This window comes from Panthera tigris, chromosome A2, assembly GCF_018350195.1.
Source record: "Panthera tigris isolate Pti1 chromosome A2, P.tigris_Pti1_mat1.1, whole genome shotgun sequence".
NCBI classification, from domain to species: Eukaryota; Metazoa; Chordata; class Mammalia; order Carnivora; family Felidae; genus Panthera; species Panthera tigris.
In genome coordinates this window covers 4,804,628-4,824,176 of record NC_056661.1, presented here as the reverse complement: position 1 = coordinate 4,824,176, position 19,549 = coordinate 4,804,628, and the positions used below count along the sequence as shown (strand labels likewise).

At 48.3% G+C, this 19,549-nt stretch overlaps 1 protein-coding gene across 1 annotated transcript; it reads left to right on the top strand.

Moving 5' to 3' along the window:
* Positions 1-3,331: 3,331 nt before the first annotated feature.
* Positions 3,332-8,166, top strand: CD70 (CD70 molecule). The gene is made up of 4 exons (XM_042977276.1): positions 3,332-3,404; positions 3,916-4,093; positions 4,970-5,003; positions 7,325-8,166. Exons 2-4 carry the CDS (start codon positions 3,926-3,928, stop codon positions 7,789-7,791), a joined length of 669 nt encoding a protein of 222 aa, XP_042833210.1. The 5' UTR covers positions 3,332-3,404; positions 3,916-3,925; the 3' UTR covers positions 7,792-8,166.
* The last annotated feature ends 11,383 nt before the right edge of the window (positions 8,167-19,549 follow it).

Genomic DNA, 19,549 nt, shown 5'->3' with positions numbered 1-19,549 from the left:
ATCCAAATTGTTCCCCCGCCCCCTTCCCAGGGGCCTCTGGCCCCTTCCCTCCCCAGCTTAGTCAGAAGAGAAGTAGTGAGGGGAGGTGGAGAGCTAACTGGCAAGGGGAGGGAGCCAGCCACTTGCTTGAAGGGAGAGAAGCTCTGGTTTCAGAACTTCCTCAAACATCCCACACCACCCAGCAGAACTACACCGTCCAGAGAGCATTCGATCGATCGATGGAGCCTCCCTACTGTCCCAGCCAGTAATTCAGAGCATCAGGGGGAAAAACCCCGGGGCTTGTGAATGCAAATGTGTGATCGAACTCGGGCACACCCTCCCCCAACCTCTTTGCTTGGCGAACGGCTGCCCGCGTCCCTCTCTAGCCCTGTGGCTGGAAGATGGAAGTCAAGGCTAGACACGCGTGAACGTTCAGAAAGGCGACCCCTGCTTCTCACAGGCATAAGCCCTCGATAACGAATGCATCGTAGGGTTGCTGGTGTTTTCTTTTTTGTTACTACAAATCGCACCACCATCGAATTTATGTGTGATCATCTGAGTTTGTGATGTGTGAGAGTGTGCTTTTGAAAGAAAATCCTTGAGGGGCACCTGGGTGGCTCAGTCAGTGAAGTGTCTGACTTCAGCTCAGGTCATGATCTCACGGTCTGTGACATGATCTCACGGTCTGTGAGTTCGAGCCCCGAGTCAGGCTCTGTGCTGACAGCTCAGAGCCTGGAGCCTGCTTCGGATTTTGTGTCTCCCTCTCTCTCTCTCTGCCCTCCCCTGCTCACTCTCTGTCTCTCCGTCTCTCTTTCAAAAAAAAAAACAAAACATTAAAATAATAATAATAATATTAAGGGAAGAAAATCCTTGAAGTAAAACCGATGGCAGAAAGGGAAGGTGCATTCTGGTATCTTGACTGATTTTGCTAAACCTCGTCCTTGCAAAAGGTTGGATCCATTTCAGATCCCAGATGTGAGGATGCCTCCCAGCCACACAGTCGGGCAAAGCGGCAAATCACCCAGTGCTTTGATCTTTTACCAAATCACAGATGAAAACGAAAAAGTGTACCCCACGGGCTTTTAACTTCCAAATTCTTTTGTTATGAAAAGCGAGCGTATCATTCGATGTTGTTTCATGTGTACATGCATTTCTTTCACAAGCTGGCTGCTTCTTCTGTTTCATGTTTCTAGAGAATATTAGTCATTTCTTGAAGACATCGCTTGTAAGATATTTATACCTTAAAGGAAATCAATCGCCATCAATGTCTTACCAACCTTTCCTTGTTTTTTCTCTTGCTCCTTAATTTACGTGTGTGTATGCCTCTCAACTTGGTATTTTTAATGGAGGAATTTATTCACTTATATGTGAAACAGAGCATCATTCTCTTTTATGCCTTCTTAGCTGCTTTTTTAACATGCTTAACAAATCACTGCCCCGGGATGAATTTTTATGAATTTACCACATTCGGCATTTTCATGTTTCTTTTTTGCCTTTTTACGCTTAAATCTTTGATCCAGCTGGAACTTACTTCAGGTTACCCATCTTTTAAGCGTTTCTGTCAATCAGCGATGGCTGTAATTTGCACTTCATTGTTGAGAGAAGTTAACGCCCTTTCTCTGGGTTTATGCGTCACTTGAATTCCTTTCTTTGCGAATCATTCGTTTGCGTCCTCAACCGTTCTTCTGAGGCGTGTTTCGAGGGAGAAAATAACCGAGTCGGAGCGGGCCTTTACTGAGCGCTTGCCATGTGCTTATACGATGCTACGGCCTTGCACACATCTTTCTTCTGAACCGCATATGGTCCACTTATGGTTGGGGACGTTGACCCTTAAAAGACGATGAGGGCACGAGTTTCCCAAACTTCAAAGCTAAAATGTGACATTCTGAAGACTGGAATCCAGGTGTGTTGGGGGACTGCAGACTCCTCGTACTTGACTACACCCTCCGCGGCATTATTTTTGCCATGGCTAGATGGAGGTGGGGAAGGGACACTAGTGGGACCGCAGGAAACCATCAAAAGTCCGTTGTGGGGAACATGATGTAATGGGAACTGGAAGGTTCTGGAGATGGGGTTAGTGGGCAAAGCTAGACTTTAGAACCCAGCAGGGGTGTCATAGAGTAAGAAAGAAGGTTGGAAAAAATTCTTAGGATCATGCCCCTATACTCGGGAAAGCTTGAGTTGGGGGCCCCCATGGGGAGGCTGCCAGCTGAATCCCCAGACATAATCCTAGAGAAGGGCATTGTTTTAGTAGTTGGGGTCCCCAATCACCTGCATCCCGGGGATTCTGGACATGTTTGACTCCTTTCTCTCTCTCTCACCTGCCTCCCCGCGCCCCCTGCCCCCATCAGCCAATGTGGTTGCCTCAAGCTCTGACTTCTGTCCTGTATCCATCCTCCAGACCAGGCCTCCATGACTCCTCACTTTGGGATGAAATTTTCCAATTCTGGGGTCTACAGGTAAAGCTTCTGAGAACACAGCCCCGGGCGCTTGTCAGTTGCAGCTGAAGCAGCTTTCCTGCCCGGCCGGCGGCCGGCGAGGGGTTAGACTCACTGATACTGACCGCTGTTGGCACAATCCTATGAGCCCAGGTGATCTCTCAACATCTTGCAGCTGTGCCACTATCATTGGATTCTTTCTTTTTAATGCTTTTATTTTGTTGTTGTTCTTGTTTGTTTTTGAGAGAGAGCGTGCAAGCAGGGGAGGAGCAGAGGATTCCAAGTGGGCTCAGCGCTGACAGCAGCGAGCCCCATGCGGAGCCCCAACTCCCCAACCGTGAGCTCACCACCTGAGCTGAAGTCGGGTGCTCAACCGACTGAGCCACCCAGGGGCCCCCACTGTTACTGGATTCTTGTGGCTGCCGCAACAAAGTGGCACAAACGGGGCATCTTAAAACGAAAGGTATTTATCCTGTCACAGTTTGAGAGGCCAGATGTCTGAAATGAAGGCGTCCGCAGACCTCACTCCCTCTGAAGGCTTCAGGAAAGAATCCCTCCTTGCCTCTTCCCGGTGTCTGGTGTTTCGGGGCAATCCTTGGGGTTCCCTGGCTTGTAGATGAACCGGTCCCTCTGACGTCCACCTCCACCGTCACATGGCCATCATCCTTCTGTGTCCCTGTGCGTGCCCTCTCCTTTCTTTACCAGCTTGCCGTTCTTTGGATTTAGGGCCCGCTCTAATCCAGTATGACCTCATCTAATCATAACCGCGAGGATCCTGTTCCCAAGTGAGGTCACATACCACCTGAGGTTCTAGGTGGACGTGAATTTCGTGGGGGGAGGGGGGGACACTATTCAGCCCACTGCAGACCAAGCAGAGGCCACTTCTGAGAGGACGAGAAGGCTGAAGGGTGATGCGGGGTGTTTAGCGGAGCAGGCCACCCAAGTTCTCCTAAATTCATCTGCATCTACTCTCTTCCTGGTGGGCAGGTGAGTCACGTGGCCCCATCGCGTGCAGGGAGACTGGGAAAATGGAAAGAAGCCCCTGGATATGTGGGGAGCCTCCCTGACCTCTCTGGCTGCTGGCTGTACCCCTGGTTTCCCCCTACACACGCGCGCACACACACGCACACACACACACACACCCCGCTCCCGCACAGCATCTGGTCCACAGGGGATGCTCAGTGAAGGTTTGTTGAATGAATGAATGAATGAATGAATGACTGTGAGGAAGGTGAGGACAAGGGGCCACATCAGAAGACTGAGGGGCTCCGTGGGGCGGTCGGATTCCTGTCATACCCCTCTGCGAGCTGGGGGTGGGCAAACGCTGGAGGGGATTTCCCTGCTCGGCGAACAGCTCAAATCCCTCCCCTTTGCCGGACATCCCCAGAGTGGGGTGGGGCGGGTCTCTGGCAGGTTCGGGCAGGCCGAGGCCCCCGAGCCGTGAGAGCGCTGAGGTTTCCGTGCTCCCGGCTCCCTGGCTCGCCCCGCGCCCCGCCAGCACGGGCCCCATGCAGCGCTGTCTGAGAATCATGGTGCCGGAGGAGGGGAGCTCCGGCTGCCCGGTGCCCCGCCTGTCCTGGATGTCGGTGCTGCGCTCTGCCGCGATCCTGTCTCTTACCGGCATAATGGCATACTGCTTCCTGCGCGTCCAGCAAGGGCAGCTCGAGCCGCCTAAGGTGCGTAGAGAAGGGGGGAGGAGGAAGATGCAAACCTCCCACCTGCTCGGCGGAGCCTGGGGACCTCTGGGTGGGGCCGGCTCTGCGGGGGCGCAGAGGACGGAGGCGAACCACCAGGAAGAGAATGGGATCGAGGCAGAGGGACCGTGCGTTTGGGCGCAGACGGGCGAACGACCAAGAATAAATAAAATTAAAAAAAAAAAAATCCAAATGAGATGGATAAAAATCGTCCCGGAAGGTCTGGGTGCGAAGAGAGATGGAGACCGAGCCGGCTGTTGGGGCACAGCTGCCTGGAGGTCCGGGCTGGGGTGGGGGTGGGGGGGGGGAGCGGGGTGGGGTGGGGGCGCGGGGATGTCAGTCGCGCCCTGGAGGTAAGTCCCGGGTGGGGATCCCGGAGTGGGGAGGTCGCAGCTAGGAAAGGAGCATCCGATGCGGGCATGGAAAGTGACTCGTCTTCGGTGTTCCCCAGCGAGCTGACTCAGAGGCTGCTGGGGGCTTCACGAAGCCGGAGGGGGGTGGGTTCGGGGCCTGCAAGGGCAGGGCGACCCGCGCCGCTCACCTGGGAGCCCCGACACCCACCACGGGGACCCCCTTTGGAGGCGACGCAGGCCGGGGCGGGGGGGGGGGGGGGGGGGGCTCTGCAGCCGAGAGAGCAGGTGTAGGCTGTTAGTTCAAAGCTACTTCCTCTTTAAAAGATCTTTTTTTAAAAAGTCACAACTCAGTCCAGCTGTTTGAGAAGCGGGTAGGAAGATGAGCAGAGAAAAGAGACGTCTTGATCTCGGTCGGGGACCGTGCGGGGTGGTGGGGGGCGGGTGCGGGGACTTAAAACCTCCGTGTTTCTGTGCTCACCACACGTGTTCTCTTCTGTTCTATCAGCGGGACATGGCTGAGCTGCAGCTAAATCACACAGGTAACCGCGAGTGCATGTGTAGAAGGGAGAAAGAGAGAGGGAGAGAGAAGGAGAAATTGAGATAGACGGAAAGAGAGAACAGAGAAAGGGAGAGAGAAAGGGGGGGAGAGAGAGAGGGAGGGAGGGGGGAAGAGAGGGGAAGAGAGAAAGGGGGAGGGGAGAGGGAGGGAGGGGAAAGAGGGAGAGAGAAAGGGGGAGAGAGAAAGGGGGAGGGGAGAGGGAGGGAGGGGAAAGAGGGAGAGAGAAAGGGGGAGAGAGAAAGGGGGAGAGAGAAAGGGGGAGGGGGAGGGAGAGAGGCAGGAGAGAGAGGGAGGGAGGGGGGAAAGAGAGGGAGAGAGAAGGAGAAATTGAGACAGACGGAAAGGGAGAACAGAGAAAGGGAGAGAGAAAGGGGAAGGGGGAGGAGGAAAGAGAGAGGGAGAGAGAAAGGGGGAGGGGAGAGGGAGGGAGGGGGGAATGAGAGGGGGAGAGAGAAAGGGGGAGGGGAGAGGGAGGGAGGGGGGAATGAGAGGGGGAGAGAGAAAGGGGGAGGGGAGAGGGAGGGAGGGGGGAATGAGAGGGGGAGAGAGAAAGGGGGAGGGGAGAGGGAGGGAGGGGGGAATGAGAGGGGGAGAGAGAAAGGGGGAGGGGAGAGGGAGGGAGGGGGGAATGAGAGAGGGAGAGAGAAAGGGGGAGGGGAGAGGGAGGGAGGGGGAATGAGAGGGGGAAAGAGAAAGGGGGAGGGGAGAGGGAGGGAGGGGGAATGAGAGGGGGAAAGAGAAAGGGGGAGGGGAGAGGGAGGGAGGAGGAAAGAGAGAGGGAGAGAGAAAGGGGGAGGGGAGAGGGAGGGAGGGGGGAATGAGAGAGGGAGAGAAAGGGGGAGGGGAGAGGGAGGGAGGGGGAATGAGAGGGGGAAAGAGAAAGGGGGAGGGGAGAGGGAGGGAGGGGGAATGAGAGGGGGAAAGAGAAAGGGGGAGGGGAGAGGGAGGGAGGAGGAAAGAGAGAGGGAGAGAGAAAGGGGGAGGGGAGAGGGAGGGAGGGAGGGGGGAATGAGAGAGGGAGAGAGAAAGGGGGAAGGGAGAGGGAGGGAGGGGGGGGAAGAGAGGGGGAGAGAGAAAGGGGGAAGGGAGAGGGAGGGAGGGGGGAATGAGAGGGGTAGAGAGAAAGGGGGAGGGGAGAGGGAGGGAGGAGGAAAGAGAGAGGGAGAGAGAAAGGGGGAGGGGAGAGGGAGGGAGGGGGGAATGAGAGAGGGAGAGAGAAAGGGGGAGGGGAGAGGGAGGGAGGGGGGAATGAGAGAGGGAGAGAGAAAGGGGGAGGGGAGAGGGAGGGAGGAGGAAAGAGAGAGGGAGAGAGAAAGGGGGAGGGGAGAGGGAGGGGGAGGAATGAGAGAGGGAGAGAGAAGGGGGGGGGGGGAGAGGGAGGGAGGGGGGAATGAGAGAGGGAGAGAGAAAGGGGGAGGGGAGAGGGAGGGAGGGGGGAATGAGAGAGGGAGAGAGAAAGGGGGAGGGGAGAGGGAGGGAGGAGGAAAGAGAGAGGGAGAGAGAAAGGGGGAGGGGAGAGGGAGGGAGGGGGGAATGAGAGGGGGAGAGAGAAAGGGGGAGGGGAGAGGGAGGGAGGGGGGAATGAGAGGGGGAAAGAGAAAGGGGGAGGGGAGAGGGAGGGAGGGGGGAATGAGAGAGGGAGAGAGAAAGGGGGAGGGGAGAGGGAGGGAGGGGGAATGAGAGGGGGAAAGAGAAAGGGGGAGGGGAGAGGGAGGGAGGGGGAATGAGAGGGGGAAAGAGAAAGGGGGAGGGGAGAGGGAGGGAGGAGGAAAGAGAGAGGGAGAGAGAAAGGGGGAGGGGAGAGGGAGGGAGGGGGGGAATGAGAGAGGGAGAGAGAAAGGGGGAAGGGAGAGGGAGGGAGGGGGGAATGAGAGGGGGAAAGAGAAAGGGGGAGGGGAGAGGGAGGGAGGGGGGAATGAGAGGGGGAGAGAGAAAGGGGGAGGGGAGAGGGAGGGAGGGGGGGAATGAGAGGGGGAGAGAGAAAGGGGGAGGGGAGAGGGAGGGAGGAGGAAAGAGAGAGGGAGAGAGAAAGGGGAGGGGGGGGAGGGAGGGAGGGGGGAATGAGAGGGGGAGAGAGAAAGGGGGAGGGGAGAGGGAGGGAGGGGGAAAGAGAGAGGGAGAGAGAAAGGGGAGGGGAGAGGGGAGGGAGGGGGGAATGAGAGGGGGAGAGAGAAAGGGGGAGGGGGAGGGAGGAGGGGTGAGGGGGGCTTAGGTTTCGACAGAGCAAGCTTAGACATTTGGTCTCTAAGCGCCGTTTCCCTAAACGTCTGTCCTCCCACGTCCCTGACGCTGTGCCGCCAGGACAGCGGCTGGACCACAGGCTGCGCTGGCAGGGAAGTCCAGCCTTGGGCCGCTCCTTCGTGGATGGACTGGAGCTGGACGACGGCGGGCAACTGCGTGTCCGGCGCGGCGGAGTCTACAGGCTGCACATCCAAGTGACGCTGGCCAACTGCTCCTCCTCCACGCGGGCCGCCAGGCCTCCCAGGGCCACGCTGACGGTGGGCATCTGCTCCCCGGCCGCCCACAGCATCAGCCTGCTGAGGCTCAGCTTCCACGGAGGCTGCGTGGCCGCCTCCCAGCGCCTGACGCCGTTGGCTCGCGGGGACACGCTGTGCACCAACCTCACGCTGCCTCTGCTGCCCTCCGCGAATGCTGATGAGACCTTTTTTGGGGTTCAGCTGGTGCACCCTGACTGTTGCGCCCCCTGGCCCAGATTCGTCGGAGAGAGTGTGTTTTCTCTCTCTTTTTTTTTTTCCTGTCTCTTGTAGAAGCTTTTTTTTTTTGATGTATCTCTGTAATATAGTGACGTATAACATCTGATCGGTCTTCTTCCTTGCTGCCAGCTTAAGCTTTTGGAATTTCCTGTGTGGCGAGCGGTCTTGGTGCCTTTTGCTGTGTTAATGAGGTGACTTTGGGGAAAGCCCTTAGGTCACCTGGAGAGGTGGGAGTTGGAACTGTCCCTTCCCACTGGCCTGACCTCCAGGGAGGGGAGAGAGGCTGCAGACAGCTCAATCAGCCACGGCAAGTGATTTAACCAATGGCATCCGCGTCATGCTCAAAAAATACAGAAGGATGGGGTTAGAAGCTTCTAGACTGGTGAGCGAGTGAAAGTCCTGAGAGAGTGCTCACCCGTGGAGAAAAACACCGAGTCAGGTTGATGGAACATCCCTCACCACCACTTCTGGTTAGGTGCTGCCTGACTCATACTGGTTTTTGTTCAAATAAAGTCTCAAAATGTTGATATGCCTCAGTTCATCTTTTAACAGATCTCTATAGTACTTGTCACCTTTGAACATATTAGAAGAATCCACTTACTTATTTTGCTTGTTGGCTGTCTTCCCCCCACATCCCACTGGAATGAAGACGCCATGAGGCCAGGGATTGCATTCTGTGCCAGTCACAGCCAGAGTCCCACGCCGAGGGAGTGCTTGGCACATAACTTTGAACGGAGGAATGGATTCTGTCAACTAGAAAACCACCATCACGAGCCCACATAGCAATGTGCACACTTAGCACCCACATCTTGATTTCTAATACTATTCCATGAAAAAGGAATTGGAGGCGGGGGGGGGGGGGGGGGCGCCTGGGTGGCTCAGTGGATTAAGTATAACTCAATTTTGGCTCAGGTCCGGATCTCACAGATAGAGCCCCTGGTCAAGCTTTGTACTGGGCATAGAGCCTGCTTAAGATTCTCTCTCCCTCTGCCTCTCCCTGCTTGCAATCTCTCTCTCTCTCTCTCTCAAAAAAAAAAAAAAAAAAAAAAAAAAAAAGGAATCGGGGCTCCTTAGACAAATGGCTGATTATAGGAATAGGACAAAAAAAAATATGTATGATGAGAATGGTGCATTGGATAAGTGGCAGAAATAAGGATGAGAAAGAAAGAGAAAGAGAAAGAGAGAGGCCTGGGTGGCCAGACCAGTTAGGAGTTGGTTAAGCGTCCAGCTTTAAAAAATTATATAAAAAAGGGGCACCTGGGTGGCTCAGTCGGTTAAGCGTCCGACTTCGGCTCAGGTCACGATCTCACGGTCCGTGAGTTCGAGCCCCGCGTCGGGCTCTGGGCTGATGGCTCAGAGCCTGGAGCCTGCTCCCGATTCTGTGTCTCCCTCTCTCTCTGCCCCTCCCCCGTTCATGCTCTGTCTCTCTCTGTCTCAAAAATAAATAAACGTTAAAAAAAAATTTTTTTTTTAAATTATATAAAAAAGAAAGCAAAGCCATATTGATCTGTGTATGTCGAAGGAGCACAGAAGCCAACTGACAAAGCCCCCAGTGGCTAAAATTAGAACAATTTGAGCAATAAAATAAATAGAATAGTATCAGATTATAATTCAGAGTATAAAATAAATATCCATGAGTCTGTATTGATATAAATAGGTGATTGAATATATTTGTAAGTGGGGAAGGGCCAAAACCTTTGTGCAGAATTTCAAATAATTTATGTTGTTTACCTTTAAAATAAAACTGCCAGGGGCACCTGGGTGGTTCAGTCGATTGAGCGTTGGACTCTTGATTTCAGCTCAAGTCATGATGCCAGGGTCATGGGATCGAGCCCCACATCCGGGTCCTAGCTGAGCACAGAGCCTGCTTGGGATTCTCTCTCTCTCTCTCTTTTTCTCCCTCTGCCCCTCTTCCCTGCTCTCACGTGCTTGTTCTCTCATTCTCTCTCTCTCTCTCTCAAAAATTAAAAAAAAAAAAAATAGGGGTGCCTGGGTGGCTCAGTCAGTTAAACATCTGACTTCAGCTCAGGTCATGATCTCATGGTTTGTGGGTTCCAGCCCTACAGTGGGCTCGGTGCTGTCAGCACAGAGCCTGGAACCTGCTTCAGATTCTGTATCTCTCTCTCTCTCTCTCTCTCTCTCCCCCTCCCTGTTCATGCTCTCTCTTTGGCTCTCAAAAATAAATAAATATTAAAAATTTTTTAAATAAATAAATTATAAATAAATAATAAATAAATAAATCTGCCAGTTATTTTACCAGCAAAAAATGGGTTTATTCAGGAATAACAGAAAACTACAATCCAGAACAAGCACGCTAATGGCAAAACCACAGGCAAGTCTGCCAAACCAAGGAGAGGACTGCTCTGTAACAAGGTAAAGCAGGAAATTGGGAAGACCGTCATAAACAAAAAGTCTACTAGAGTTACCTGGAAGGTTGTTTTTTTTTTTTTTTTAACTTTATTTATTTATTCTGAGAGAGAGGGCATGTGAGCATGGGAGGGGCAGAGAGAGGGAGAGAGAATCCCAAGCAGGCTCCACTGACAGAGCAGAGCCTCATGCCAGGCTCCATCCCACCAATCGCAAGACCATAACCTATGCAGAAATCAAGAATCCCAGGCTTAACAGACTGAACCACTGGAACGCCCCAACCTGGGAGTTTGAAGGAAGTTGCTTCTCATTGGCTGAGCTAGTTTGTCTCTTACTGGCTGTGTTGTTGCCAGGGGAGGAGGAAAATCTTCTTCTTCCTGCTGAGGTAATAAAGTTGTATCCATGCGCAAGGTGCCTCTCTTCCTGTTGGATTTGCAATTAGTGAGGAGTGGTAGGGCATGAGAGCCCTGTGCCACACATTCCCAACTCCGTTTTAGTGAGGTTTCCCTTTATCAATTTTCACAATGTAGCTACTCCATCCTAAAGGAGGGGACCACAACTCCCCCTCCATGGGTGTGGGCTGCACATAATGACTTCCTTCCAAAGAAGACAATATGGAAAGTTCAGGGATGAGCAGTAGCTTTACAGTGGAAAAATCTGACCACCACCTCAGCCAGGTGACCAAGGCCAACATCAGGAGTGATAAGCCATGGGGACAGCACACGCCCCCAGTATGAGTACCGTAGGATGAAAAGAACATTTCACCTCAGGGGTCTTCCTCCCCAAATCCATCACCCCAGTCTAACTGTGAGAAAAACATCAGATAAATTCCAAGAGGGAGGCATCCTATAAAATGCCTGACCAGTCCTCTTCAGAATGTTAAAAGTCATCAAAGACAAAGAAAGTCTGGGGAACTGTTGCAGCCCAGAGGAACCTTAGGAGATGTGATGACCAAGTGTACTTGGGAATTGTGGATGGGATCCTGGGCAGAAAAAAGACATATGAGAGGAAAAGCAAAGAAATCTGAATCAACTGTGGGATTTAGTTAAAATAATATATCAGTATTGGTTCATGAGTTGTATAGCAAGGTACTACACTAATGTAAGATGTTAAAAATAGAAAAATGGTGTGCATGGAAGTATATAAAAAAAACCTATATTCTCTTTTCAGTTGTCTTGTAAACCAAAAACTGTTCTTAAAAATAAAGTTTATTAGTAAAAAATACAGCAATAAAAATTGCTTCAGTGTCAAAAGTTCAAGCAGTGGACTTGTAAAATCCTAGCTTCCAAGGTGATCTCACCAGGGCATACAAGATGATGTCAATGAGATGTAAATGTTTAAATTCAGTACACCATGCTCACAGCAGCACTACTCAATGTATCCTACAAATGGAAGGGTTAACAATGACTCATTAAACAAGAGAACTATCATTGAAATTAAGAGCTAGCTCTTTGAAAAGTAAACAAAATACTTGCAGCTAGATTCACCAGGAAAAAGAGAGAGAGAGGGAGAGAGAGAGAGAGAGAGAGAAGACTAAAATAAATAAAATCAGAAATGTAAGAAGAGCCATTACAACAGGTTCCACAGAAATACAAAGGATCATAAAAGGGCTCAAAAACAACTTACCCCATGCTGATGGATTGGAAAAATTAATATTATTAAAATGTCCATATTACCCAAAGCCATTTATAGATTCAGTGCACTCCCTATCAAAATTACAATGGTATTTTTCAAAGAAATATAAAAAATAATTCTAAAATTTGTATGGAACCACAAATGACCCCACATAACCAAAGAAATCTCAAGAAAAAAAAAAAAAAAGAACAATGCTGCAGGCATCATACTTCCTGATTTCAAACTATATTACAAAGCTATAGCCAACAAAACAGTAAGGTATTGGCATGAAAACAGACACATCAATCAATGGAACAGAATAGTGTCCAGAAAAACATCCATGCATATGGATTAACATGAATTAATCCATGCTAAATGAGTCAAAAATATGCAATGCAGAAAAGACAATTGGTTTTGAGAAAACTGGACAGCCATGTGCAAAAGAATAAAACTGGACCCCTGTCTTATACCATACACAAAATCAACTCCAAATGGGTTAAAGAATGTTAAAGACCTGAAACCATAAAACTCCTAAAAGAAAACATAGGGAATAAAGTACTTGACACTTGTCTTAGCAGGAATTTTTGGATTTGCAGCTTTTAAAATTTTTCCGAAAGTAAAACATGCCCAGTGGAAAAAAATCCCAACAGGGCAGAAGAATATAAAGTAAAATAAAACAACAACAACAATAAAAGCCTGATATTTTCCCTCCCTTGAACTATCTTTTAAAAGGACCACTGTTGGCCATTTGGCAATATATCCTTCCAGATTGCTTGCTAGTGTATCTGAGTTTCAATGCTGAGTTTCAAAGCTGAGTATGGGAAGGATAGCCATTCTGACAGGTGTGAGGGGTGTCTCGGGTGGTTTTGATTTTGATTTCCCTGATGATGAGTGATGTTGAGCATCTTTTACATACCTATTGACTACCTGTATGTTTTCTTTGGCAAAATGTCTAGTCAGGTCCTCTGCCCATATTTTAATTGGATTACTTCCTGTTTTCACTCTTGAGTTGTATGAGTTCTTTATATATTTTGAATATTAATCCTTTCAGATATATAGTTTACAAGTATTTTTCTCCCATCTGCTAGGTTGCCATTTCATTTTTGTTGATGGTTTCCTTTTCTGTGCAGAAGCTTTTTACCTTGAGATAGTCCCATTGGCTTCCTTTTGCTTTTGTTGCCTTTGCCTTTGGTGTCAACTGTTCAAGGCTTTAATCCATTTTGAGTTGATTTTTGTGTATGGTTGCAGGTTACGGGCCCAGTTTCATTCTTTTGGCCCAGCAAGACCCATCTCAGATGCTGACCTTCAGAACCATAAGAATGCAAACTTATGTTGTTTTATGCCACAAGGTTGGTGATTATTCATTACAGCAACCCTAGAAAACCATACGTGTCCTCCCCTTTGCCATAACGGTTGGGATTCCACTTTGTCACTAGCTCCTGCTCCCCTCCCCCCTTGGCTCCCTTCTCTGATCTGACTCCCTTGTCTCAAAATTCTGCTGACTCCATGGGGAGCCTGGGTGGTTCAGTCTGTTGGGCATCCAACTCTTGGTTTCAGCTCACCTCATGATCTTGAAGTTCATGAGGTCAAGTTCTCTGTCAGGCTCTGGGCTGGCAGCACAGAGCCTGCTTGGGATTCTCTCCTCTCTCTCTACCACTACCCTGCTCATGCTCTCTCTCAAAATAAATAAATAAACATTTAAAGTTGCAACATTCATCTCTTGCACTTTCCACCTCTTAAAAAAAAAAAATTCTGCTGGTTCTATCATGCAGAGTACCTGAATTCTGCCCTTATTGATATCCAGGGAACTTTATATTGCTCAACAATCACCAAAGACTATATAACAGGACTTGTCAAGAGGTTTTCATAAACAAAGGCATTGTGATCCACTTTCGGAAAGGAATTGTATCACTCTAACTTGAAAGCTCATGTCAGGACATGAGCCCCATGATGGCAGATATAGAAAGGGCTCTTGGTATATCGTGCACTGGAAAATGAGGCTAGAAGCAAGTTAGGCAGATCTTTGAATACCAGGCTAAGAACTAAGGATTTATTGCCTCAGCAAGAGGGAACAATTGAAGAGGCACCTGATTGAACTTGCAGTTTTAAGAGATCGTTCCAGGAACCTTCTACACAATCCTCCCCACCCCAAGACTAGATCACATTCTCTCCTTCTGCACCCTGGTACTTTGCTTCATCGTGCTGTGTACAAATAACAGCTATCCATGGGGAGATTGGCTGACTGTCCATCAGGACCAGGGTAGCCTTGTTTACTTCAGGCATTAGAGTATCTGTGGTTTGGCAGGCAAATAAGGATAATAATGATAGGGAAAAAAAAGGATAAATATTGGTGGGGCGCCTGGGTGGCTCAGTCGGTTAAGCGTCCGACTTCGGCTCAGGTCACGATCTCACGGTCCGTGAGTTCGAGCCCCGCGTCGGGCTCTGGGCTGATGGCTCAGAGCCTGGAGCCTGCTTCCGATTCTGTGTCTCCCTCTCTCTCTGCCCCTCCCCCGTTCATGCTCTGTCTCTCTCTGTCTCAAAAATAAATAAAAACGTTAAAAAAATTAAAAAAAAAAGGATAAATATTGGTGAAAGAAAAGAAAAAAGGAAGACTCAACATCATTAGTTGTGAGGGAAGTATGAATCGTGACCACAATGAGATAGCACTACACACCCCCAGGATGACTGTAATCAAAAAGGCAGACAAGAAAAAATGCTGGCAAGGATGGAGGGCAATTGGAACCAGGATGTTTAACTTCAGGTGTCCACATGACCCACACACCTGGTTAGGCATGAGGTCAGGGTATGTCTGTGAGGGTGTTTCTGGAAGAGCTTAATATTTGAATTTGTAAACTGAGAAGAAAGCACTACCCTCCCTGATGAGGGTTGGCCTCATCCAACCCACCAAGGGCCTGAATAGACTGAAAGCAGAGAAAGGGAGCTAGGACATTGAGCTGGGACATTGGTCTTCTCCTGCCCTTGGACTGTGATGTCCATCAGCTCCCTGGTTCTCAGGCCTTTGACTTGGACTCGAATTACACCAACTCACCAAGCTCTCTTCGGCCTCGAGCATGTGCACAAGTGGCAGATCGGGGGGCATACACTTGTGAGCCAATTCCTCATACTCTACCTCTTTACAGATGTGTATCTCCTGTTGGCTGTTTCTCTGCAGAACCCTGACCTTGACTAACAAAGGAACCCTCATACATCGCTGGTGAGATTCTAAAATGGGTTAGCGTCTGGGGAAAACTGCCCAGCCGTTCCTCAAAAAGTAACATAGAGCTGCCACATGACCTAGCAGTTTCACTCCTAGGTATGTACCCAACAGAAATAAAAACATACATCCTCACAAAGCTTGTACACAGATGTTCACTACAACATTATTCAAAATAGCCCCAAGTCGAAACAACCCAAATGTCCATCAACTGACGAATGGATAAACAAATGTGGTATTGATATGATGGAATATTATTTGGCAGTTAAGGAATGAAGCACTGATACATGTTACACCATGAATGAACCTTAGAAAGACCACACTAAGTGAGAGAAGTCAGACGCAAAATGATTCTACTTTGTGATTCCATTTTATGGGATTCTGTTTCTATGGAATATCCATGATAGAAAAACATGTAGAGACAGAAAATAGATTAGTGGTTGCATTAGTAACCATTCTTCAGAGAAACAGAATCAATGGGATGCACAAAAATAGAGGGAGAGATTTATTATGAGGAATTAGCTTACGTAATCGTGGTGTTCCACAAGTCTTAAGAGCTGCAGTGGGCAAGCTGGAGACCACGGAGTATCAATGGTATAAAATAGTCCAAAGTCCCACAGGCTCACACCCATCCAAAGAACCAGGCTTCCTGTTTGAGTATGAAGGCATGAACAAAAACATCCAGGCTCAAAGGCAGTCATGCAGGAGGAATTTCTTTTTCCTCCATCTTTCTGTTCCACTCAGGTTTTAACTGGCTGAGGCCCATCCACATTAGGAAGTCATGACTCCAGCATTCTCTTTGGTGGTGGTGGTGATGGTGGTTGTCAACATTTTGTTTCTAAGTAAAATCTCTACACCCAACGTGGGCCTCGAACTCCCAATCCCGAGATCCAGTCATGTGCTCCACCAGCCGAGCCAGCCAGGGGTCCCGGATTTCAACATTCTCTGTGTGCCCCTTTGGACGGAGGATGACAAAGCCAGAGAGTCTGTCAATCTGAGAAGGAAAAACTGTATCTTTTTCAAATTCACCAAATACTGACTCAAAGACCATGCCAGTTTGTGTGTCTAACCTGAATTTCCCCCAGACCTCATCAGCCCTAGGACCTAAATGAAACTATTTGAACAAAGATAGCTCAGATTTCCCCCCTTGGGGCAACCACATCCTTCGGTATGATGCAAGACACCAGAGTCCCACATTCTGCATTTCTTTGCATCTGGGGGTTTGGCATGTGTTCGGGGACCGAAATGCACCTGTGACACTATCAGTTTCTTGGTGAGCACATCAAGGTCCAGAGGCATTAAGACCTTTAACTAAAGCCCCTGAAGCTTAAAGCTATCAGTGAGACCTCCCCCACAACACTGGGTTCTAGGAGAAGGTGGCAGGCTTGTTCAGCCTTAGCAAAAACTGATCCGTTAATTTCTTTTTTCACTCTCCACCTGTTCCCCACTGGGATCACACAAGACTCCAGAGAAGGCAAAAATCCATGCTGGCAGATCTGGGGCAGACACTTCTTTTCTCCTACCCCAAGATCATATTCCAGTTGTATGGTTCTTTTCTCCCTTAAAATCACCTCTATACTGGAAGGACTCTTCATTATTGTTATGCAAATAAGCCTAGATAGATGGTGCTCCGTGACTCTGGAGACAAGCCCAGACATGCCTGGGCTTTCTTTAGCTTGAACTGCCATCTGGACTCCCAGGCTCAAACACAAACTGAAAACACACATAACATCCACACCCTCCTCCTCATATGCATATAGCCTTTCATAAGGCCCTGGGAGGGCTCCAACCCTATAAGGTTTGATGCTTGCCTAATATAGATATGTAACAAAAATTGTCAGCAAGAAAAATAACTTAAGATGATGGTTAACTTTGTTTAATTTTGTTTTAAGTTTTTATTTATTTAAGTCATCTCCACACTCAACGTGGGGCCCAAATTCAGGACCCAGAGATCAAGAGTCACATGCTCCACCAACTGAGCCAGCCCGCAGCCCCAGCTTTGTTCAGTGTTTAATGAAGTTTCGGTAAGTCATCTAAACATAATTGTTAAGAACAACTGAATTAAAGAAATGTGAGATGAAAGTTTATAAATGAACTTTTCAACAATGATTATGTTTAATAAGTGTGTGTACTTGAAATTTTTTTAAAGGTTATTAATTTTTGAGAGAGAGAGAGAGAGAAAGCATGAGTGGGGGAGGGGCAGAGAGAGAGAGAGGGAGACACAGAATCTGAAGCAGGCTCCAGGCTGTCAGCACAGAGCCTGACACGGGGCTCGAACTCACAAACTGTGAGGTCATGACCTGAGCCAAAGTCAGACGCTCAACCAACTGAGCCACCCAAGCACCCCTAAAGTGTGTCCACTTTAAAATAGTTTCCAAAATATTTTTGGTACCTTTAAATCTTACAGTTCTACCAAGTAAAAGTGGAATGATTGGGGTGCCTGGGTGGCTCAGTCGGCTAAGGATGGCTAAGCATCCGACTTTGGCTCAGGTCATGATCTCATGGCTTGTGAGTTCAAGCCCCCCATGTCAGGCTCTGTGCTGGCAGCTTGGAGCCTGGAGCCTGCTTTGGATTCTGTGTCTCCCTCTCTCTCTCTGCTCCTCTCCTGCTCATGCTCTGTTTCTCTCTCCTTCAAAAATAAATAAACATTTAAATTTTTAAGTGAAATGATGGGTATTAATTGAATATCTAGATTATTTACAAATCAGTACCTGCTTTTGGCTTCCTATTTAAATGAAAGAATTTTGGAGTCTGTTAGTAAACATGTCTTGTGCCACGTTGAAAATTATAGAAAATAGATGCTTCTAGAAATAATGAAATAGTATATTCATGAATTTGCCAATCTATAAGATGTTGGTATATAACGGTTCATAACTGCTTGCTTTTTAGTTTTCACTAAGAAAGTAAGATTTCTAAGAGATAAGAATTCCAACTAATGTATATAATTAAAACCACTAGTAATAATTCCCCAAACAGCGTAGAGCAATTGTTTCCTCCCCTGCACCATGTATGTCCGGCCATTACTCTGTCCAATAAAAAGCAAATCCAGACTCAGTAAGGAGAGACTTTATTCAAAAGGAGTCTTACAAGGGAGTAGGGAAAGATAATTGAAATTGGTCAGGGGGACTGTTGCAAGAAGAGAACACCATGAGTATAAAGTCTTCAAGCATCTCAAGATTTAAGGAGGAAATTTTTTTTTTCTTTTGTAGAAAGAAATAAACAATGCTAGAAAGAACTGAGCTTTCTAGCACTGGGAAGGTGGATGAAAAGGCAGTGAAAGGGGATATTGGATCAGAGGAAGTTTTACTCTAGAGGAGCTTAACCAAAGTTTGGTTAGCAAGCATTGTGCTTCAATGGATCAGCAGGGACAAGCAGTTCAGCTGAGCACTTCTGAGGCAAAGAACGAGGGTTTGGAGGGTCTGTGTCTGGCCTTACTACAGATAAATGAGGGGGACATCTGTGAGTCTTATCTATGTCATATGGTGAGGGGTTGCTCCTTGCAGTAAGCAATTTTCTGAAACAGAAAGGTATAGGGATTTCTTAACCTACAGTTAATCAACATTGCCAATTCATAGCAGCAGATACATAAGAAACCTTTAAGAACCTGCAACTTGAGTGCCTGAATGTGCCCTTTGGTTTCTTCATTCTACAAAGGTCTAATGAGGACCTGCTATGTACTACTATGTATCTGCCGGGGATACAGGGAACTATATCCCATAATGCTCCCTGCCTCTACAGTATCAGTCAGGTCCGGCCTGAAAACAAACAGCACACTCACTGTGATCGGTAAAGGGACCATGTTCAACAATGTAGAGAGGGTCAGGGGAACCCACCAGGAAAGATGTGGATCCCCAGGGCTAGCCACAGCTCTCACAGGCCAGAGGAGGAAGCAATTACAGGAACCCAGAAGGATAGCCCTAGTTGTTAGCCAAAAGCTACAGAAAACCTCTGGCCTTTAGTGAAGTTCAAAAAATATAAACCACAGTCTTTATGCAAATAAAATGAACATGCGCCAAAGAGTTTATTCAGTTCATTCATTAAGGAAAGAATTGGTAAGACAGTAGGGCAGGTTCAAATTCAGGAAACATAACTTATATAGTCAGTCAAAGAACATCTGAAGTGAATTTGCTAATATATACGAAACTAATTAATGCTTTCATACAGATGTCTGTAGCAGATTGTTCATCATAACTAAAAAGTGGAAATAATCCAACGCCCATCAATTGATGAATGGACAGACAAAATGTGCTACATCCACACAGTGTAAAATTCTCAGGACAAGTGACCCCAATCAACAGGTTCACCAGATAGAAATAAGTAGGTTTATTAGTCACCTAGAACTATGTAATGAATTGCCACAAACTTAGTGGTTTAAAACAACACTCATTTATTAGCTCACGGTGTCCATAGAGGGGGCAGTCCAGACAAGGCTCCGTGGGATTCTGTGCTCAGCGTTTCACAATGGAGGTGTTCACAAGCTGTGTTCTCACCTGGAGGCTGGACTAGAGAAGAATCATGTCCAAGTTCATTTGTGTTGTTGGCACAATTTAGTTCCTTGCAGTTGGAGGATTGAGGTCTCCACTTTCTCACTTATCACTGGCCAGGAGTCACTCTCAG

What these genes read in the sequence shown, in the direction of transcription:
- CD70 (XM_042977276.1), top strand. Translation starts at nt 3,926, where the DNA reads ATGCAGCGCTGTCTGAGAATCATGGTGCCGGAGGAGGGGAGCTCCGGC. An exon ending in GGCAGCTCGAGCCGCCTAAG is followed by an intron (nt 4,094 to 4,969) that starts GTGCGTAGAGAA and finishes CTGTTCTATCAG; the next exon opens with CGGGACATGGCTGAGCTGCA. An exon ending in GCTGCAGCTAAATCACACAG is followed by an intron (nt 5,004 to 7,324) that starts GTAACCGCGAGT and finishes CTGTGCCGCCAG; the next exon opens with GACAGCGGCTGGACCACAGG.